Source organism: Staurois parvus, unplaced genomic scaffold (assembly GCF_062004578.1).
Source record: "Staurois parvus isolate SC_StPar_1 unplaced genomic scaffold, SC_StPar_1.0 ptg000827l, whole genome shotgun sequence".
In the NCBI taxonomy this organism is placed as follows: domain Eukaryota; kingdom Metazoa; phylum Chordata; class Amphibia; order Anura; family Ranidae; genus Staurois; species Staurois parvus.
The window spans coordinates 7,500,229-7,524,537 of NW_028318623.1; the positions used below are offsets into that span (position 1 = coordinate 7,500,229).

The following is a 24,309-nucleotide window of genomic DNA, read 5'->3' on the forward strand; positions in this document are numbered from 1 at the left end:
GTAAGTAAACTTACAAAATCTGAAGGTGATCAAATAATTATTTTCCCCACAGTATGTTCAAATCTCTTGAAGGTTGAATCACTTAAGCTCAAATTCAAGTGAGGTAGGGGAGCACCAGAGTCCAATCATCAACAAGGCAACTAAGGCAGTGATCTAAGGCCTGGTAGATGTCCATTGGGCCCAGGTACAACCTTCATACTCCTGTAGTAAACCAACTGACAACAAGTGCCTCACTTCTTTTAAAGTTAAATAGAAGTGATGAGGGGGTTGGGAGCTGTTTCCTTGCTTATGGCCCAATTATAACTTTTCCCACCTCTGGGGAGCCCAACCTCAAGTTGAATCTACAAATCAAAGTCTCAGTTAATGTGTAACTGATAAGTGAATATAGCCATTCTTTATCAGAATATTACATTTTAATAGTTTTATAAAACAAAATAATAATCAAAAAGACGTAATATTGTGATATGCTTTTTACTCAAGGTGCCAAGATTACGTGCAGTGATGTTGAACAGGGGACTACTAGTGGAATGAAACTAAATTAGTAACAAATATGCAGACGGCACAAAGGCTGGAAGGAGAAGATAAACAGCCAAACACAGTGGGCAGGAACTTCATTTTAAGCTTTAATAGATCCTAGCTAAGACTCTGAGATGCCTGCTATTACCATTGTAAGTCAGAAAAGCTTCTTCTTTCTGATATAGATTCACTGCCCTGTCATCTTCCATTTCACTGTCCAATAAAACTGCTTCAGTGGTTAGTAGGGCATTCTCAGTGGACAGGGGAATAGCAATAGGTGGAGCTTATTCATGAAGTCAGGGAAAGTCAGACACCAAATTTCAGCAGAATAGTGAACTTAAATCACAGAGAAGGAGCTTTAAAGAGGCTTTTCTGGCTGGAAAAGGTACAGATGTTAACATACACACAGCAGGTTCACAACAGACTGTACATATATTACACACATTAAAGTAGAATTCCAGGATAGAGCTCATTTTAAAAATTTTCTCTACCCCTCCTTACACCTATATCAACTAACCTGTGTAACCTATTTTCAGTCATGTGATTCGGCCCACTGTGTCATCCAGCGGCGACTTCAGGGAAAAGGAGGGAGCATTGGCAGTTGATGGGCCATAGTAAGATTATGGGTGACATCACCACTCTGGCTCTGCCAGCCATTGTTGAGTGCTCTCTCTTCTCCTCTGCAGCCACCTCTGTTTTATTATACAGGTTAGAATAGGGGGATGGAGTGTTTTTAAGATTAGTTAACATTTTCCTGGAATTCCACTTTAAGCAGATCATAGAAGGGAAAAAACTCACTTTTCTTCACAATAAAGAACACAACAATTCCAATTAAAGCGACACCAGCCAGAACCCCAATTACAATACCAGCTATTGCTCCACCGCTCAAGCCATCTGTAGGAGGAAAAACAACATCTGTGAAACACGAAAAAAACAAGATGTCTCAATTTTAGCAGTCTCACATATTTCTCTGGTGGTCTAATGTTCTGGTGTTCCTGGAGCGATTGCATGAGGATATGATGATGTCTCAGGAGATCTACCTATCAATGATGTGATCGATTTGGGGGTGTATTTGGTTAACCCTACAGCGTTTATTGGCCTTTATTGGCCTTTATTGAGTTAGAGGTCACCGGATTGGCTGTGAGTGTGCATTTTTGGTGGTGGAGTGAATTAATACACTACTAGATGAACATCGGTCAACTATAGATGATTTCTTCATTTGTTGTAAGGACTGTTATGTATAGTTTGTATACATTTATATTTGGACTTTTTCATGGATGTTTTGTTGTGTTAGTGCCTTTTCTTTTCTTTCATATAAATATTGAAAGTGGTATTTTCACTTTAAGGAGGGCTTCTTCACATGTATACAGTTTACTAATTATAAGCTTGGCGCCTTTAAATTTATTATATAGTTCACTTTTTATAAAGTGCATATTTTTTGCATTAATTTTTGTTATATTTTAACAAAAAGGAAAATATCAGTAAAACGTATTTTCTTCATAAATCCTTTTAAATTATAAATACTTGTCCTCCCTTTTCTGGTGAAAAGATTTGCTGATGGTTTACATCACCCTAACCAGCCAACCTAACCACTGACACATGTGGAACTGAATTTTACAAATGCAGCAGTCCTCAAACTGCAGCCCTTAGATTTTTCTTAACTGGCCCATTCCTTTCATTGACCCCAACGATGGGGCACAATTCTTCCTACTGATCCCAACGATGGGGCACAATTCTTCCTACTGATCCCAATGATGGGGCACAATTCTTCCTACTGATCCCAACGATGGGCCACAATTCTTCCTACTGATCCCAACGATGGGGCACAATTCTTCCTACTGATCCCAATGATGGGGCACAATTCTTCCTACTGATCCCAACGATGGGCCACAATTCTTCCTACTGATCCCAACGATGGGGCACAATTCCTCACACTAACACCATTGATAGGGCACGATTCTACCCATTAACATTATTGATGGGAACATTTTCTCCCAATAACATCATTGTAGGGTCCCATACCTCCCACTAACGCTAAAGATGGAGCACTATTCCTCCTATTGACACCAACAAGAACACGGTTTACACTGATAATCAGTGATGATGATCAGTGCAGCCCCGTCAGTGCAACATATCAATGCCCATCAGCTGCTTATCAGTGCCCATCAGTGCATCCACATCAGTGCAGCCTATCAGAGCACCTCAATGAAGAAGAAAAATTACTTATTTGCAAATTTTATAACAAAAACTAAGAAAACAGTTTTTTTTACAGAATTTCTGTTATCGTAAAACATGGCCTGGTCAGGAAGAGGGGTAACCTCTTCCTGACCAGGCCATGTTTTACGATACGGTGCTGCGTTATTTTAACTAACAATTGCACGGTCATGCAACACTGCACCCACATTAAATTTATGTCCTTTTTTCCCCAAATGGAGCTTTCTTTCTGTGGCATTTGATCACCTCTGCACTTTTATTTTTTTTGCGCTATCAAATCAAATTTCGTCATAAATTTAGGGCAAAATCTATTCTGCTACATGTCTTTACTAAAAAAAAAAGCCAATACATGTAAATGAATTGTACGGAATCCTAAGACATATATGCCTTGAGTTGACACGACTATTGTTATATACCTCACTGTCCTGTTTCTTTAGATCTCCCTACACAAGGACTATTGTACCCCGTATTTCTATAAATTACATACTGCTAACATCATTGCTATGGGTATATACTATGCCTTCCCCTTAGGACTGTATTTCAGGTTGAGCTACAATTTACTTATATGTCCTGAACCCGTCTGCGTTACGGGAGAACATGCTTAAAGACTTGCGCGGACTGCGATCCGTATTTGTTTATGACTTGTTATGCCTTTCATATCTCAATAAAAATTTCTTGGAAAAAAAAAAAAAAAATGAATTGGTTTATGTGAAAGTTATAGGGTGCCCCCTACCCGGAAATACAAACTCACGTATATGTTATTTTGCGCAGACCTGCCACTCAGTATCAGTAGTTCTGCTATAGGGCTGTGGGGAAGCGGTTAAATGCCACCAAAAGAAAACTCTATCTGTCTCAAAAATGATAAAAATGTCATATGGGTACAGTGTTGCATGAGCACGCAATTTTCATTCAAAGTGCGTCAGCACTGAAATCTAAAAATTGGCCTATACAGGAAGGGGATGAAAGTGCCCAGCATTAAAGTAGTTAAATAAAAAAAAAAAAAAATCTTCACACATATGCTTGTGGTAATGGCTGATTTTAACGTGTTTCCTCAGTGTATGGCATCCTACATACCACTATGTGTTGCGAAGCTATTCATTTCAAGTCCTTCTTTAACAAAGTTTTCATATGAAGATTTTAAAATGTTATGTTTCTTAGATATAGACTTTGTAATAGACTCACTTTCATCCACTTTGACTTTGAAGAGAAAGCTCTGAGTTCCAATAATATTCTGGGCTTTGCATTCATATGTTCCAGCATCGTCCGCAGTCACGCTTGAGATCCGGAGGCTGGAACTAAAATTGGTGCTGGTTACTGAGAATTCCTTTCTTTGGGTAACAGTGTAACTCCAACTGAACGTCGCTGGCAGTCCAGGTTCCAGAGTCACTGTCAGGGTTAGAGGCTCTCCAACTTTTCTATCGGTGATGACGTTGTTGTCATGTCCTGGATTTTCTGGAAGTCCTGATGGAATAAACACATAAAAAGCATACAGTCATGCAGTTATACAATGGGTTCAGGTTACATACTTGAAAACTGGTTATAAAATAAAAGCCAAAGTGGCTACACAATACTAAGACCAAACTAATGTATTTTTATGTAATGTAGACTTCGGCATGCAGGAAACTGCAGAGCCAGGTGGGAATGTATATTGAGATCAGACAACAATCCCAGGATGATTTTATACTTCAGTAATCATACACTGTCAGAACACTACCTGTTTATTGTGCAAGTGATAAGAAACAATGTACACCAAGTATATGTAGGGATTGTTTTCAGCTGGAAGCAGTTCTGGTACCTCCAGCACTGAATGTATGTAATGACAAGGAATGTGTGTGTGTATGTGTGTGTGTGTTTTCTATCATGCTGTCCTTCTGGACAGGGGTGTATTTACCACAAGGCAAACAAGGCACTAGCCTAGGGCAGCATTTTTCAGGGGGGCAGCACCTCCCCCCAGAAGAAAGGATGAAAGAAGGGACATGCGTGCCATGCGATTCAGGTGGGCTCCAAGAGAGGCTGTGGGCTGCTTGATGGTGTATGTAGAGCCTGACTCCCATTCCCAGAGATGTCTTGAGCTTTGAAGATGAGTATCTTTCTCTCTATTGTGGGGGAGGAGTAGTGGAAGGCTCTCCCGAGTGGGGGGCAGGGGGGTTGTTGGTCAGTGTCAGGATCTCTCCGCAGTGGTGTTGGTCAGTGTCCGTTGGGGCAGACAATTTTTGTGTTGCAGTACAAAACCTAAATACACCACTGCTTCCGGAGTGCAATCTATTGTTGCTGATGGGGGTCTTAATAATAATATAAAAAATTAAAATAAAAATGTAAAAATAAAATTTTAAAAATTATAATTTTTGGTTACAAACTAGTTTGGGATATATTTTTTTTACTAAAAAGATAACTGAATACATTTTGGGCAAGATTTATGATGAAATATTATTTATTTGCAAAATAACTTTTTTCATAATTTTTGGACTTTTTCATTTATATAGGAAAAAAAAATAAAATCCCAGTGGTGAATAAATACCACCAAAATAAAGCTTTATCTGTCTCAAAAAAATGCTAAAACATTCATATGGGTACAGTGTTGCATGACCGTGCAATTGTCATTCAAAGTGTGATAGCTCTGAAAGCTGAAAATTGTCCTGGACAGGAAGGGGGTGAAAGTGTCCGGACTTGAAGTGGTTAAAAAGTGAGATTTACCTTCAGCTGAGCTCTGGAGAAAATTCCCTTGCAAGGATCAAGTGAACAGCCAATTATATAAGCAAAGGGTGCAGTGCTAAGAAATTGAAAAAATCATAAATAATGTATGTAAAACATATGCAGATATATTGCTGAAAATAAAGTGCTCAAAAACCAATTAATCGTGTGACTCAGTGTGCTCAATAATCACTATTGAAACTACACATAACACACAATAGTGCATATAACAATAAACTGCAAAGATATAGTTCACACATATATTAATTATCCGTGTCACTGCGCCGTGACTGATCAATGATGAGTGTGAGTGTATAGTCCACAATATCCCAGTGGGTTAGGTGCTTGGAAGATCACAAGGATCCCAGTGATATACTCAAAAGGTGATGGTGTCCAAACTGGTAAAAGACTGCGCACTCACCAGATGCATAATCAGTATGCGCATGTAAGAGATACCCCTCTTAAGGTTAACCCGGGAAAATTTTTAATTATTATTTTTAATTATCTTTTATTTTATATTTCATTATTTTTTAAGTTTTATTAGTTACAACAGAATCATTTTTAATATTTTTACATAGCTTTTTTAATAAAGATATTTATGTTGTTTGTAGGATACGCTAATTATATTACATGTATTATTGTATTATTTTAAGCATGTTTTCTGACCATATACCCATCTTTACATATGAATTTGTTAATTAATTAATTTTTTGCATTATGAATACTCCCTGTGCCACCATTCACACCAGTCATTACCATAACTTACACAATAGGGGCATTCTTAACTGCACCTTGGATGCAGATACCTTTTTTTATTTATTATGTATTTCTGTAATGCACATTATATGTATAACATTACAGCTATGAAGGGGTTGTCTGCGCATGCGCGCGGCCGTCATTTTATTTATTTACTCTAAGCTCTTTTACTTTTCCCCTTTACACTGCAGAATGTTAACACTCATTAATATTGGAGCATCATTCTGATACTCATTTTTAATAATCGATGGTTCTTATTCTCCCCTGGTGGTCTGGTTGGCACTGAATGCTTTTTTGTCTCCGTTATTATGGCGAGTGCGCATGCGCCATAGGAGGATTCTATTTGGTGCCTGATCGCTCCCATATCCCCGATACTATGGTGCGTGCGCATGCGCGCACTCTGGTAAAATGGCGCCCGGTTTTGGAGACATTTCTCTTCTATAAAATGGTGCGCGCTTACCGCGCGTACGCCATTTTTACTATATAAGGACACTGCAAGACGTCTTGCACTGTAAGCACACCCCCTATGAATACGTGCGGTTGCAAGAAACGCGTCAGGCAGGAGCTACAGTGCAGTGACGTCAGTCCGCCGGCACCATGAGGGTCCTAGCGGCCATCTTGGATCCACATCATCTTGTCAGTAGCTGTTATTTATCTTATGCTTGCTGGATACAATAAAACTCACAATATTGGAAACAGTATCACGCTATTTGGCCTCCTCTTTCTGGGACTCTTTGTGAGCTTCCTCCTACCCACAGAGCCACGTATGAGGAGGTTAGAGCCATGCCTGTCAGCTGAGTGAGCAGAGAACAGCAGCAGACCAGACCATACTCCGTAGGAAATCCCGGGTTAACCTTAAGAGGGGTATCTCTTACATGCACATACTGATTGTGCATCTGGTGAGTGCGCAGTCTTTTACCAGTTTGGACACCATTACCTTTTGCGTATATCACTGGGATCCTTGTGATCTTCCAAGCACCTAACCCACTGGGATATTGTGGACTATACACTCACACTCATCATTGATCAGTCACGGCGCAGTGACACGGATAATTAATATATGTGTGGACTATATCTTTGCACTTTATTGTTATATGCACTATTGTGTGTTATGTGTAGTTTCAATAGTGATTATTGAGCACACTGAGTCACACGATTAATTGGTTTTTGAGCACTTTATTTTCAGCAATATATCTGCATATGTTTTATATACATTATTAATGATTTTTTCAATTTCTTAGCGCTGCACCCTTTGCTTATATAGTTTCTTTGAGGTTGTTTGGTGCCTTTTGGTGTTCAGCGGCTATAGTGACGTTTAGCGCTCACTTACATATTACGTGCATTCATATTGAACAGCCAATTAGCCTTTAGTAAATCAACCCCATAGTAAAGGGAATGCTTCCAAAGCTTCTCTTTATAAATAGGCATCCTTGAAATTCCTCATGTTTATAGGTACAAAGACCTGGAGACATGAAAGACAAAATTTTGTTGGACCAGGGTGCTGCCATCATCATACAGAGCCCATGGTGATGTTGCTTTATCTGGGCTCTGAGCCTGATCGATTGTTACGCTGCCTGTGGTGGACGATGGGGATATGAATATGCTTCAAATGGACAAATCTGAAACTCACCTATTCGCAATGTACATTGAGTTTTTCTGTCCAGTTGACCTCCATGGCAGGTGAGATATTTTCCTTTAGCATCATCTAAGGGTACCTGGCTGGTCACCTTGTTCGTTCCATTCTCTGTCCTTCCATTGAAGATCAGGGACATGTTAGCTGCTGGATGTCCTCCTGACCAGGAACAGCCAAGTGTAATATGCTGTCCATCACCTGTAGCAGAGCAAGTAATGTTTTCTTCCGGTTTCCCTATGAAATGTAAAATGTTGTCAACTCAGAAGGTGAAATCAACATTATCATCATCATCATCATCATCATCAATGATTCATTCTAAGGCTGGCCATACACATGAAGATTTTTGGATAAGAATTTTCGTAAGAAAAGTCATACAATAATTCTTTGTACATTCAATGAATGGGCGAATGTCATTTAAAAATTGTCTTTTGCTTTTAACATTCCACTTTAAAATGGATTTCATTTCTGAACGATGCACTGGCCGAAAATTAGTTTGATTGAGAAAAGTTTTCCTTCCTTCCCCTTCGAATTTTCCTGTCATTGCTATCGAAAATGAACATCGATTTGACCCCACTAATGATTAGAAAATCAAACGAATATTCTTGAAACGAAAACCTATACATGTATGGCCAGCATAAATCTATATGGTTACCTGTAGATAATCCCAAACAATGAAAATTGCATGTACTGTGTGTATGAACATTAGAAATGGGTGCATGATAAAAAAAAGTGTGTTATTCAGTTGATACACACTGCTGACTTTGTATCTTATGGTGAGCGGGCGACCAGATATGATTATTGCACCACATCCCTTAAAATTGCAAATATTCAACAGAGAAGATGGGACTTTCAGGGTATATAAACATGAATACCAAACATATTAAAAAGTTATATCATTTTTATTTTGTATTTTTATAAAAAAAAAACACAACAAAAAAGGAAAAAATACAGAAACGAAAAAACAATGTCAGTACTGAGAGTAAAACTGAGATTCAAACTTGGTTATATAATTGCAGTTACTCCCTACGTGTTTCGCCCTCACGGCTTCTTCAGGGATGATTTTTTTTAAGAGATTTCAACCGCCGAGGCAGTCTAAAGGTATATCAAAGGAAAATTATACAATTACCATACAACTTTATACAATTATATATTTATATTGTATTAATTACAAAATATTAAAGTTGTTTGGTAATTGTATGATTGTCCTTTGATATACCTTTAGACTGCCTCAGCGGTTGAAATCTCTTAAAAAAAATCACCACTGAAGAAGCCTGTGAGGGGAAACATGTAGGGAGTAACAATTATATAACCAAGTTTGCATCTCAGTTCTACACATTTTTAAAAACAGTAGAAAATATTAAATCAACAAAACATGAAACTGCTAAATTTCGTTTAGTTTGCAAAAATAAGTGCCATAAGATGCCAGAAGAACTAATATTAAAGACAAAATCTGTGTCACAGATGGACTGTATCTGTAGCTGTCAGTGGCTTGGTGACCTTTGCAGTGAGTGGGGAATGATGGATCCACACTCTGACAGATCCCAGGCTGGAATTCCCCAGGCAATGGGTGGAGATAAAATGCTGTGACAGCAGGAAGCTGAACTGAGCAATCCCACACAGTGACAGATTGTGTGAGTGACACTGGCACATTGCACATTGCTCTACCTCCACTGATGAATGGGAAGAGAAGGGCTGGAACTATACAGTGATCAGCAGCTGCCAGGCAGCTTGCAGTAAGGGACTGAGTCTGAGAGGAAGACTGGAAGGAGCAGCAGCTCAGCTGCTACACTGGCCCCCGACACCGGGCATCTTCCTCTGTCTTTTCTTCCTACCCTCTGCCGCCCCTCCTCTCAGCTGAAGGATCATTCATGACATGGCAGCATCCCACACAAAGAGAGCACCGGACTGAGCTGTGCCCAGGCGTCCCTAGGTGGCAGTGCACCGTAGGTGGACACCTAGTTTGCCTAGTGGAAGCACTGGCCCTGAATATCTCCCCTTTTTTCTTCATAAACCAAACCTGTGCTATGTCCATGCAGTGCAAAACATCAACGTTGCTTTAGTCCTCGTGCACACAGGACATTTTTTTAACTCCCCTAGAAGCCTCCTCCTGGCAGCAGCATTTTGGCCAAAAAACTCCCGTTGGTTATAAAAGTGTGTACCATGTCAAGCATTTGGGCGTTAATTTAATATTCCAGAACAAATAATTTATTCTTTATAATGTTATAGCAATTCTTATAATGTTTATTTAGAATGTTATTTAGAAGCAGCAAATAACCCCAAAAAACCACCTGATGTTCCTAAAAGCGGCAGGGAAAACACCCTGTGTGCATGAGGCCTTAAAGTGTTTGTAAATCCAAACAATAACCTTCTTGTTTGCCCTATTGTGGTCTATTAACCACATGCCTCCCAGCCACTGTAGAAATACGGCGGCAGGTCGGCAAGGCTGGGCAAAACCACGTTTTAAATGTGGGGTCCTGGGAGACCGGATATAGTGAATGCAGGGTCTGGGAGACCATATATAGTGAATGCAGGGTCCGGGGAGACCAGATATAGTGAATGCAGGGTCCGGGGAGACCAGATATAGTGAATGCAGGGTCCGGGGAGACCAGATATAGTGAATGCAGGGTCCGGGAGACCATATATAGTGAATGCAGGGTCAGGGGAGACCAGATATAGTAAATTCAGGGTCCAGGGAGACCAGATATAGTGAATGCAGGGTCCGAGGAGACCAGATATAGTGAATGCAGGGTCCGAGGAGACCAGATATAGTGAATGCAGGGTCCAGGGAGACCAGATATAGTGAATGAATGCAGGGTCCGAGGAGACCGGATATAGTGAATGCAGGGTCCGGGGAGACCATATATAATGAATGCAGGGTCCGGGGAGACCAGATATAGTGTATGGTTTAGTAACTCCTTAATGAGACTACTGTCTGACACTGTGCAGAAACTAGCTGCTATTTATAATGTCCTTATTTGCTGATTTTGTGTTGGTTTAATTGTTCGAGCTTGCAAGGGCTAAACACACAGGTTTCACCTATTGGTTTAATTCTTGTATAACACAGTAATGCAGGTTATTATCTGCATTGGTGAACAGCTGTGCGGTTTGTAAAGCCTGGAACACACGATGAGAAAAACGGAAGAAAAATACCGCTTTCGGAGTGATCGTCTGATAATCTGATCATTAGTACAGTACATGGCTTTCGAGAGCCAAAAAAATTACAGTTAATGCAAAATTATCCAAAAAGGGACAAATACGAAAACTTTTCTTGTACGATACCAGGACACAGTATTCGTCTGAAATGCTCGGATACAAAAGTATACACTACAATACAATACATTACATCACTTCTGAAGTTGTATACTCTCATAGGAGAATTATCGTAAATTCAGTAACCTGTTCATTTTCGAAACGACTGAAATACCAAAAAAATATTCTCATCGTGTGCACGAGGCTTAACCGGATGTCCAGACGTTTTACGATTGTACATTGTTTTGTTGTTTATTTGTCATGCATTTACACTGTAGTGATCTTGAAATGCGGGGGGTGAGATTTTGCGGAAATTTGGTAATGTTGTACTGCTTTATTATGTAATCAATAAAATTTTTTATTAGACCAAGCCACATTTTTTCAGTTAGGTAACCGCTTTTTACTTTATACTGGAACCTTTTCTGCGCAAGGTTTTTTTTCCTTCTTTTGTGGACACCTAAAGTGGTAGCCATATACTGATTTATTACAAAATCTGGATCAAGTGGTACTGTTAGATGTTCCACATTTCTCTTTTTTTCTCTTAAAGAATTTCAGTGAAGATCTCCTAGTTCAGCCATTTGTGATATCAACAGAGTTCCTCACCAGGAACCAGTAAAAAGAAGGAAGACCTGAACGAAGGACCAGCATGACAGGAGTTAAAGAGGGTTGGGATAGGCAGAGCCCCATTAGCATAAGGGGGAGTTAAAATAGTTAAGGAAGTAGTGGGGGGAGCTACGAGAGGTGGTCTTACAGTGTGTGGCAGGGGGTTTTTCAGTCTGAAAAGAGTTTTCACAGGGCAAACTTCCCTCCCGCCCCCCATTGTTTTATGGTTTGTCTTGATGGCGATTGTGCCATATCGGTGCTGGGGGACGTCTGGAGGGGTGCAAGGTCCTCATTGGTTAATGTGGGCACAAGAAAAGGCACTATGTAGGAACCCGTCTGAGGTACGGCTTCCAGTTGTTCTGGTGGGGGTATCTGCGGTGGTGTCTCCGAGTCAGTGATGTTGCGGCTGGAGGCCTAGTTAAACAGGATGCAGGTGTTCCTTTTCTTGATGCCTATTGGGACCTTGCAGGAACGTATGTTTATACTGTGTTTTCTGTTATTTAAAAAATGTTATTTATTGATGGTTGTAATAAAAGGCCGCTTTTGGGCCATTAACTCCATTTGTTGTCAGTGTGGTTACTTAGGTTAATTATAGGTAGGTATTGGTTTAGAAACCCCTTTGCACCAGCACCTCCTGGCCCTTTAAGGGGTTTCTGATGCTGGGAGGCGGGGCGGAGTTTAGGGTCATGTGACCGCCATGATTGGCTGTCACATGATTGGAAAAGTCCCGATTGCAAGGAGAGGTCAGGACCTTTCCATGTGACGCAGACACATGTGCTGGGAGTGCGCGCTCTCAGCACATGTTTGTTTGCAAATAGTACGCAAATAGTAGGCCGAGAGGTTGCATATTTGCGTACACTCGGCGTGAAGAGGTTAAACCCTGTTGCTATTGGTGGGTACTACCACCGACCAATCACAATCTATTCAAGTAAATAAGGCCATGCTGCAAGCACCCTTCAACTGCATGCTTCTACGGGGTCCAGGGGGGTAAAGCAGATGGTGAGAAAGTAACACACCGCTGCCTGTTTAACCCCTTGTTTGCTGTACTACATAAGGTTGCAGGGCACTTGCAGAGCGGCCTCATTCACTTGAATGGGTCATGCTTGGCAGGTGCTACACTCACTAACCATGACAGGGCGTAGGAGTCAGCGCTACAGAGGAGACACCGGCTTATGTGGTTCTTGCCCCCTACTACGGCTCCAACTTTACAAGTAGCCCCTCTCCATTGCACTCTGTTCATGCTCTGGGATGGTGGGTCAGCAACCCCTAACCATGATTTACCAGTCACTTGGCCATGACCTACTGGTAGATCACGATCTGCTGGTTGCTGACCCCCGCTGTAGTGGTACCAGTAAAGCAAGACCTTACTGCGGTATTGTTAAAATTGAACTAAGACAAGATTATAAACCGAATGAGACTTGCACATGTATTATGTTCTCATTTCTCAGCATACAAACTGTAGTCGCTGTGTGGAGATATGAAGTATATAGAGGACATTTACGACACAGATGTGGTAAGAAATTTATGATGACACACCACTGTTGCCCAAAACTAATTTTTGATATTCTTATACAAGTTTCAAGTACTAGCACTGCCATTAGTTTGAAAATATAAAGCATGTATCAATAGAAAACAATCACTCACAGGCCAAGCTGAAGTTCAGGGCATTGCTGGTCTCGCTGTTGAGCAGGTTAGATGCTTCACAGGTGAAAGGTCCAGAGTCATCCCTGGAGATCGGGCTGATGATGAGGTTGGAGTGCGGAGAATCGCCTTGTGAATATGGAGGTCCTGGGGGCAATGGCTTTCCATTCAGTTGCCAGCCGAAGGTGACATTTGATCCAATAGCTGAGCAATATAAAGACACGGAGTCCTCTCCAACCCAGATGTATGATCCCGATGTGTTACTGGTCAGTGTCACCGCCGAGACCCTAGCTGCAATTTAAAACCATCATTATTACTGAACGTCCAAACAAAAAGAAAATATAAATCTATCTAACATGGTGCAGTGACACTAAGGTGTCCATTTAAGAAAGAGAGAAAAGCTGAGATCTCTCAGGTGTGCCAGTTTATGAAGCCAAGGTGAGGAGCGGAGAACATATTCTTCCCTTCTCATCACAGGACACACTCTTCTGTCATTCACTTTCACAGAGATGGCCAATGACAACTGAAGATCTCACTGGCCATCTCTTTAAAATATCTCCATACCATATTCTCCAGCCCAGAGCTGGAGAATTTTGGTGAGAAGCTGCTGTGATGTGAGGAAGAAAGCTTCTTTCTTCCTAATATCAGCACCAGTGGGGCAGGGGCGGACTGACCATTTGGAAACTCGGGCACTGCCCGAGGGCCAGGGGTCAGTAGGGGGCCCCATGAGATGCCCCTGGTACCTTTTTCATAGGCTTTTTTGAGTTTGGGCAAGGACACAGGGGCCCCATGATCCCCTATTGCCCGGGGGCCCCATGAGTTGTCAGTCTGCCCCTGCAGTGGGGTTAAACATTGATATAAATTATACCTATCTACTGTATGTTTATGTATGTATATTTGTGTTTTCTATATAGTGTACAGTATACAGTATATATATACGCAAACATATAAACAGTATAGTTATAGTGTATTGTTGTTTCTTGATTGAGTTGAGTTGAAATTTTTATGTGCATTTTGGTGGTGCTTTTTTAACATGTATTTTGGCTCACTCTTTACCTGTGTTTTGTGTGTGTTCTGGAAACGTATGCAAAATGCATGTCCCATTATTTGTAAATGGGACTCAAAAGCGGCTAGCAGATGTGCAGTTTGCCAAAATATGCATAAAAACCAAATTAAAATGCACTTTAAAAAAGTGCCAAAATACGTGCTAAGAAAAGCCAATATGTGCATTACAAACCACACCAAAATGCATGTTAAAATAACCTGTGCCAAAATGTGTCTTTAGAAAAGCGGCAAAATGTACATTAAAAAAACCCACGTCAAAATGCGTGTTAAAAAAATACAGCATGTTAAAAAGCGGCAAAATGAACGTAAGTAATGCTAAAATACGCAATAAAAAGGAGCCAAAATACACATTTAACCACTAGCCTACATGGCACTTATACCCGCTTCCTGCCCAGGCCAATTTCCAGCTTTCAGCACTGTTGCACTTTGAATGACCATTGCACGGTACCCATATGAAATTTTTATCATTTTTTGAGATAGATAGAGCTTTATTTTGGTGGTATTTAACCACCTCTGGGGTTTTTATTTTTTCTTAAACAAACCAAAAACCACTGAAAATTTTGAAAAAAAAAAACATTTTTTCTTTGTTTTTGTTATAACATTTTGTAAATAAGTGATTTTTCTCCTTCACTGATGTGCGCTAATGAGGCTGCAGTGATGGGCACTGATAGGGTACACTGATGGACACTGATAGGTGGCACTGATGGGCACTGATGAGGAGGCACTGGCAGGTGGCACTGATGGGCATTGACAGGCATCACTGATGGGCACTGAAAGGCAGCACTCATATATGGCATGGCACTGATAGGCGGCATTCACTGGCACTGTTAGGCGGCACTGATAGGCGGCAATGATAGGCGGCACTGATGCACACTGATAGACAGCACTGACTGGCACTGCTAGGCGGCACTGACTGACAGCACTGATAGGTGACACTGAAAGGCAGCTCAGATGGACACTGATATGTGGCATTGATGTGCGCTGGTAGGCACTGATATGTGGCATTGATGTGGCATTGATGGGGACTGGCAGGTGGCATGGATGAGCACTGACAGCTGGCACTGATGGACACTGACAGGTGGCACTGCTGGGGCTACACTGATCATCAGGACACACTGATCATCAGTTCCCTGATGATCAGTGCACATGTCCCCTCTGTGGAAAGCCAATTGCCGGCTCTCCTCTCGAGCTGTCAGTGTGACAGCTCGAGAGGAGAGAAATGCTGATAACCGGCATTTCCCTATTGACATGCGATCTGCTGTGATTGGACACAGCTGATCACATGACTGAGCCGACATCTTCGGCTCTTTCCGTGATCGGTGATCCGCTGTGTCCGAGGGACACAGCGCACCGCCAATTGAGCTGCGTGCTCCCGGGGGCCACGCATGCGCGGTGAGAGTGGGAGGACGTCATATGACATCCTCCCAGGACGAGATAACCACCTTGCGCCCATCATTGGACTATATGGCAGGTGGGAGGCGGTTAAAGAATGTGCCAAAATGTGCGTTAAAGAATACCAGTGGTCAGTGCTTATTATTTTCATGTAATTTCATGGTCTGTTTGACTTTGGTTTCACTGTTTAAACTCAGGTGATCTGTAATCACACAATTATCTCAGGAGATCACATGCAGCCCTCCCCCTTCTGCATAGATCTCAGCTCTTCTCAGAGGAAAAATGTCTCTTCTCCTTCTGAGAGCAAATGTTCTCCACTTCATAAACAGCGGGACAGAGGAGAAGATTTTTCCCAGAGAACTGAAATGAGATAAATTATCTCTGCTTCATAAACATACACCTAAGCTGGTAAGAACTTCAACAGAATAACAAAAATGTTTATCAAGATAACAAAAAGATTTGATGTATTTGTTGTTAAGCACTTGCAACGTTTCAGCCAGAATATCATACTCATGAAAGTTTGAAGCACAAGGTAGTGGGGATATCACCAGCAAGCGACGTAACAAGGAGCAATTGCAACCACAATTAAAGGAAACCATTTAATTAGGAAAAAAACTGCAGCTTGGTCTTCTTTTAAGAGTACTAGTTGCATGTTGTGGGCATACAACTGAATTCTGTGCAATTCTTTTTGTTTTGTTTTGAAAAGAATGAGTAAAGTTTATTAATGCTAAGCAGAACTGCAGAGTCTTGTGATTTATTTTTTTCAGCAGCCCATCCAGTCTTTTCTGCTGCTACGCATCACATGGAAAGTCCAAAGCAGACAGGAATTTTAAAAGGCATTCAGCATTAAAGAAAATATGAATGTAAATTAATTTGTACGATACAACATTTGACTATTAATGAGAGCCATACAAAGCAGTGTACAGGATCTGACGGGGGGAGAGATCTGTATTGTTTACATACAGTTCTCTCCCTCTGTCCATAATACTCAGCGATCACCTGGTGCCGGCGAGTAATCACCGGCTAGGGCCTTTGGGATTGACAGCCGAGGCCACGAATGGCGACGCAGGTAGGGCGCACCCTACCCGGAACTGCAAAATTACACATATATATATATATTTAGATTTAGATTCAACTTTATTGTCCTTGTGCAAAGTACATGTACAGAGCCAATGAAATGCAGTTAGCATCCAGCTAGAAGTGCATAAATGGCCCATTTACAATAAATAACAATATAACAAAAATCGGAATATACAGTAATACCATAATCGGTGCAATGAGTAGTGCATTAATGGATGAAATATATATATATATGATTTTGTGCACCCCTGCCACCCTGTAGCAGTATTTCTGCTAAAGGTGTCCGTTTATGACACAGAGAATAGCTGCGATTCAACAGATCTCAGCTATTCTCTGGTCATTCACAGTTTATGACACTCAGGAGATCATGTCAGCCCTTCTCTGGAGATCTGTTTTCTCCCTCCAGATTCTCCAGCCCAGAGCTGGAGAATCAGAGGGACCGAAAACTAAGCAGAGATAATTTACCTCTGTTTAGTAAACTGATCTTTTACTGTAATCTCGAGAGATTATAGTAAAATGAGCCATTTTCCAGAGTTTGTAGACCGTTCTCCAGCGTTTGGAGACCGTTCTCCCTTCGTTTGGAGAACTGCTTCATAAACTGCATTCACAGGAGAACTGTGTTCTCTGAGAATGCCGGAGAACTGAGCAGCGATCTATTACCGTTGGTTCACAAACGGACACCATAGTGCGGATGTCAAGCAGTTAACGGGACTGATTTACTAAAAGTCAAATAGGCTGTTCACTTTGCAAGGAAATTGTACTTTAGCTTAGTGAATGTGGTGGAAATTCACATTGCAAATAATACCCAAACACATGCAAGGAAAACAATAAAACACTGTTTTTGCTTGAATATGATTGGATGATGAAATTCAGCAGAGCTTCACCTCGTTCACTAAGCTAAGAGAAAATGCCCTTGCAAAGTGCAATTTTCCTTGCCTTTTAGTAAATCAACCCAGTAAGTACTGGTAATAGAGTTCAACAAGAACAAAAATATCAAAAGGATGCCCTCAAAACGACTTACTTTTAAAGAAACCTCTAAACATGTTTAATACTCACAGGCCAGTTCGAAGCTTATTCCATTGCTGGTCTGGCTGTTTATTGTGTTTTTGGCTGTACAGGTGAAGGTTCCATTGTCATTATCAGTGACAGGACTAATTGTGAGGACTGTATTGTTCTCAGTGAAGTGATATCGGGGGTCCTGGGGTAGACTCCAGAAGTAATTAACATCTGTACCGCGAGCTGAACAGGTCAGAGACACCACATCTATTCCTGGCCAGACCAGTCCTGTTATATTGCTGGTTATCTTCACATCAGAGACCGGATCTGTCAAACGGGAGACACAATTGTTTGTTTCTGTTAGAGCAAAGCAACTGTGAAACTAGAAAACAGATATTTATCTTACAAACAACTGTGCAAGCTTGTTATAACAGTAAAACAATTTCCCTTTTCTTTACACTACCAGTCTAAAGCTTTGTAAGTGTCTTTAATGGGAAACTGCACACGCATGCAGGGGTGTATTTACCACAAGGCAAACAAGGCATTTGCCTAGGGCGGAATTTTTCAGGTTGGCAGTAGCGTTTTCCAGGGGGGCAGCAGCATTTTTCAGGGGGGCAGCGTTGTCCCCTAAAAGAGGGAATGGAAGAAGGGACACACGCAGCACAGGGACCAGGTGGGTTCTGAGACAGGCTGCAGGTTGCTTGATGTTATATGCAAAGACCGACTCTTGTTCCCGGAGATGTCCAGAGCTGTGAAGGTGAGTGCCTTATCGCTTGTCGGGGTGGGGTGGGAGATTTCCTGGTGGTAGTGGAAGGCTCTTTCAGGTGGTGGGGGGCTGGGGTGTTGGTAAATGTCCGTGGGGGGGTGCCAATTTTTGTGTTGCCTAGGGCAGCACAAAACCTAAATACGCATGTGAAGGTTAGCACACACGTTTACATGCATACAGCATAAAATACGGTACATATACATGATCATAAATGCAAAGTTTTCCAGTTTTGTTAATGTAGGTCTACCCTTGTGAGGGTCGCTGTGTAATGGTTACCCCTCAGCCTCTCCCTGCACAGCCGTTGATTTTTCACACAGACTTGCATCCAAAGACAATGACCAGTCAATGAGCTTAGTTTTGTTATTTTATTAGGGGAAATGTACATGCATAGGAAACAGGGATTATGGGATGCCCAGTTTGACTTGAAACAATGTAAGGAGGAAACTTCCCTTCTATGTACAAAGGCAGATCCTGGACTTCCTGAAAGCCATCAGTCAATGTGGATCAGCAGCAGCTGCCCTTTATGGGTGAGGAACTAGCAGCCCCTCAAAAATCATCTTACTTCTCGTAGCTGCATGCAGGGACTTCTTCTCTCCCCCTATAGAGCTGCATCCCAGATCCACAGCCTGCAAGCACTACCAGCCCTCCTGGCTTCTCAGATCTCCCAGGACAAGGATAAAGGATTGAGCCCAATGCTGGCCTTAGAAAGCTTGCTACGTTTGGCAGTCTTTCCCCTTGTAGATCCCAGAGAGTGCTACTGTACTCACACTGTCCTCCTTGCTCCCTGCTGCTGCAGGCATTGATCCAATCCATGCCTCTCCTCAGAATGTATCCTCCTGAGCCAGCCCCGAGCCCAGCCTAGAGGCCGGCTTCCCTCCCAAACCTAGAGGACCCCTCCTAGGCACTAACAGTCTCTTCGGTACTCCATGTCCCACCCAATTCCTCTGTCAGCCTGACTCTCCCATATTTATAGGCCTGTCCACCACCCTACCAGGGCCTCCAATCCTGGGATTGGCTAGACCCCACCACATAAATATGCAGATTAGGTCTCCACCCCTATCTGCTTACTGACTTCTGGAACGTTCTATGATCCTCCAGAGTCAGAAGGAGGTGATTACGTCATAACCTGTTGAGTCATCCAACTGGCCTGCAATAACCCGACCTCAATCACATGACTCACCCAACCACCATGAGTCACACACAATGATCTTGCCTATAATACACTACACTATTCTAGTAGCACACTAGAGGGTGCTACCTTAATGCAGCTAAATACTATCTAGTGGACCAGAACATTCCCATATATCCATAGCATACTATTCTACTGTGTTTAAAGCCAAACAAACTGGGGATCTGTGTGCAGCAAATTGTATGTCCATGTAGATGAGCAGATTAATTTTCTTCTGAAAGCAGTCACAGCCTGAGTATAATAGCATATCTAGTGCCAGAATGCTTGAGAGAGGGATCCTTGCTCTCTGGATGGAAGCAGTTGTCTCTCTTCAGATGTCTACCACACCCCCTACTGAGTCAGCCCTATGTCCTTGCATTCAGCAAAACTCTCCCTACTGTTTGGAGAGCTGTGGTTCTGACTTAGCATAGGGTGTATCAGGCCTCTGCAGAGAGACCACTTCTTTCCCACACAGAGCAAGGGTCCTTCTTTACAGCATATTGACAGGGCACAGGCTTTTCTACCCTGGCTGTGGCTGATTTCTAAAGAAAACAAACATACCATAACAATTTATGTAGCCAGTTTAAACTGAAACTTCTGTTGGTTTTTAACCCTTTTGCTGCCTGCTCTGACAGTGCCCATTCTCCTCCCCTTCTTGTTGCTGACCCGGAAGCGACGTTTAAAACGCCACTCCCTGACAGTTTCCCTAGGCAGTATGGCCTGGAAAGAATGTAATGCTCAGCAATCTGCGTTGCATTAGATTCGGTAGAGCACAGGGGAGACAACTGGATGTCTCATTAAAGAGAACCTGTGACCCTTTGTGATGAAAAAACAGTTATGGAAATTTTTTTTTTAATTCTAAAAAATTAAAGTTACAGTCAAGCGCAAAAAAACCTTCCCCCCAAATTTTTTAGCACCCACCCACACCCACATATACCCACGTGTGAACGTAAATGAATGCATCAGGGTGCCTACGCATGAAAACGCCAATTGCGATCTTCCTGTTGCGGGTGGACCAAGACTTTCAGACACATTCAGACCTGGTATACCCGAACACATTCACAATTCCCTGTGGTTGATGGGAACTGTTGTTTCCTTTTACTGCAGAGAGAAAGGACAGGATATGATGTAATCCCTGCTATTACACCTCCTGCTTCCCATATGGAAGAAAAATATATTTGAAATATATTTTAAAAATATTCTTCTCAAATATATTGATATATATTTGAAATTCTACAATTTTGGCCATATTCAATATATTTCAAAATATATTTCAATATATATGTATATATATACAGTGGGGATCGAAAGTTTGGGCACCCCAGCTAAAAATTTGTATTAATGTGCATAAAGAAGCCAAGGAAAGATGGAAAAATCTCCAAAAGGCATCAAATTACAGATTAGACATTCTTATAATATGTCAACAAAAGTTAGATTTTATTTCTATCATTTACACTTTCAAAATAACAGAAAACAAAAAAATGGCATCTGCAAAAGTTTGGGCACCCTGCAGAATTTATAGCATGCACTGCCCCCTTTGCAAAGCTGAGACATGCCAGTGTCATGGATTGTTCTCAAACATCGTCTGGGCAGACCAGGTGATGTCAATCTCAAAGGTTTTAAATGCCCAGACTCATCTGACCTTGCCCCAACAATCAGCACCATGGGTTTTTCTAAGCAGTTGTCTAGAAAACTGAAACTGAAAATAGCTGACGCTCACAAAGCTGGAGAAGGCTATAAGAAGATAGAAAAGCGTTTTCAGATGTCAATATCCTCTGCTCGGAATGTAATTAAGAAATGGCAGTCATCAGGAACAGTGGAAGTTAAAGCAAGATCTGGAAGACCAAGAAAAATATCAGACAGAACAGCTCGCAGGATTGTGAGAAAAACAATTCAAAACCCACGTTTGACTGCACGATCCCTCCAGAAAGATCTGGCAGACACTGGAGTTGTGGTACACTATTCCACTATAAAGAGATACTTGTACAAATATGGTCTTCATGGAAGAGTCATCAGAAGAAAACCTCTTCTACGTCCTCACCACAAAAATCATCGTTTGAACTTTGCAAATGAACATATAGACAAGCCTGATGCATTTTGGAAAAAAGTTCTGTGGACCGATGAGGTTAAAATTGAACTTTTTGGCCGGAATGAGCAAAGGTACGTTTGGAGAAGAAAGGCCACAGAATTTAATGAAAAGAACCTCTGTCCAACTGCTAAGCATGGGGTTGGATCAATCATGCTTTGGGGTTGTGTTGCAGCCAGTGGTACAGGGAACATCTCACGAGTAGAAGGAACAATGGATTCAATAAAATTTCAGCAAATTTTGGAGGGTAACTTGATGCCATCTGTGAAAAAGCTGAAGTTAAAGAGAGGATGGCTTCTACAAATGGATAATGATCCTAAACACACCTCGAAATCCACGGGTGATTACATCAAGAGGCGTAAACTGAAGGTTTTGCCATGGCCTTCACAATCTCCTGACCTCAACATAATTGAAAATCAATGGATAGACCTTAAAAGAGCAGTGCGTGACAGACAGCCCAGAAATCTCAAAGAACTGGAAGACTTTTGTAAGGAAGAATGGGCAAAGATACCTCAAACAAGAATTGAAAGACTCTTGGCTGGCTACAAAAAACGTTTACAAGCTGTGATACTTGCCAAAGGGGGCAGTACAAGATATTAACTCTGCAGGGTGCCCAAACTTTTGCAGACGCCATTTTTTTGTTTTCTGTTATTTTGAAAGTGTAAATGATGGAAATAAAATCTAACTTTTGTTGACATATTATAAGAATGTCTAATCTGTAATTTGATGCCTTTTGGAGATTTTTCCATCTTTCCTTGGCTTCTTTATGCACATTAATACAAATTTTTAGCTGGGGTGCCCAAACTTTCGATCCCCACTGTATATATATATATATATATATATACACTGTATGTTGAAATGCATTTTTATTACAAAATATAAGAAAAAATATTTAAAAAAATTAATTTCAAATATACTGTACTGTACTATATACGTATATATCTAGCTATATATAAATATATATATATATATATATATATATATATATAATATAGGGGGGCGCATGCGCGGCCGGCTCCTGGATGAACGCGCTTCACTGACAGCTCCGTCCACCCGCCAAAACAAGCGTGGCACACATCGGCCTCAAGGGATATAAATCCCACAGCGATTACCCGACTGAGTGCCCAGACCTCCCCAGCTATGCCCCGCAGGAGAAAATTAACAAAAATTCTTCCCTGTTGTTACAGCAGGAATCCAAGATGGCGCCGGCTGCAGTAATATGAGAAGCAGCAGCCATGAGAGGGACCACACAGCCCAGCAGACGGATCCCAGACTGTAATACCCACTGTATCCAGGGGACCCTGGTGAGTCATCACCCCCTATGTCCCCCACCACAAGCAGCCCGGCCAAGTCTAGGCCACGTCTTGACCCCGAGCAGTCTTCTGCGTACCAGGCCCTCAGCCATCCATCACCTCAGCTTAACACTGACCTACCAGTAATAGAAGCATTCCCTGCGTCAGATCAGCCTATTACCAAAATATACATGAAAAACATGCTTTTATCGCACAGACAAACCCTACATAGCGAAATATCATCATCACTAGCCTATTACTAATTTGGTTCAGCAACAAGAACATAGATTACTCCATAATGAGTCCAGAGTGGGAGAAATAATTATAGCGCTTAACGATCTGATTGACGCACATGCGGATCATACATCTGACATCGAACAAATTAATTTGAAACTAGCCGATCTGGAAGATCGATCAAGACGTAACAATATCAAGTTCAGAGGTATTCTCGAAAGCGTCACTAATGAGGCACTGCTACCCTATATACAGCAATATATAAAACTCCTCATTCCCCCTCTCTCTGAAATGGAGCTTGCTATAGACCGAGCCCACCAACTACCTAAACCCTCATTTCTGTCAGCATCTATCCCAAGAGATGTTCTGGCGCGTATTCACTTCTACCACATTAAAGAAAAAATTATGTCGGCAGCCAGAAACCCACCTCCGCTCCCACCATCACATGCAAATATCCGATTATTCGCAGACCTATCAAAGGCCACGCTCCTTAACAGGGAAAAAATTATTACCATTACCAAAGACTTAAGAAACCACGGCATAGGCTATCAATGGGGTTTCCCCACAAAGCTAACCGTGAAACAACATGGTAGAGTCTTCACAATCAAAACCCTCGAAGTGGGCCTAGATTTACTTAAAGCTTGGAATATACTACCTGTGGACACACAGCAATCCACACCTACTAATGTCCAACATATGGAGGCAGAATAATGGCAATGCAGCACACCTTTTTTGCACCACTAATACTTAATCTCAGATGTTATATCCCGCTCTACTATTTTCTGGTGATCGGCCATGTTCCGAAAATGTTCATGTTACAAGAAAATGTTTGGCATTACCTTCTTCACGGTCAAAGCCTGTTCATACCCTCCAGTTCTGAAGTAGCAAATCGAGCTACTCAGGTCACTTGCATTGTACGCAAGTTCT

The 24,309-nt window shown here is 41.6% G+C and overlaps 1 protein-coding gene across 1 annotated transcript in view; it reads right to left on the reverse strand.

Moving 5' to 3' along the window:
- Nucleotides 1–509: 509 nt before the first annotated feature.
- Nucleotides 510–24,309, reverse strand: part of LOC149443898 (cell adhesion molecule CEACAM5-like) — an 81,589-nt gene continuing 57,789 nt past the window's right edge. Inside the window, exons 4-8 of the mRNA XM_089655232.1 lie at nt 17,897–18,163; nt 13,307–13,594; nt 7,808–8,044; nt 3,913–4,191; nt 510–1,410 (exon numbers count right to left, since the gene is read on the reverse strand). Coding sequence (XP_089511358.1) covers nt 1,256–1,410; nt 3,913–4,191; nt 7,808–8,044; nt 13,307–13,594; nt 17,897–18,163 — 1,226 coding nt within the window. The 3' untranslated portion in view covers nt 510–1,255. The remainder of the gene's footprint in view (nt 1,411–3,912; nt 4,192–7,807; nt 8,045–13,306; nt 13,595–17,896; nt 18,164–24,309) is intronic.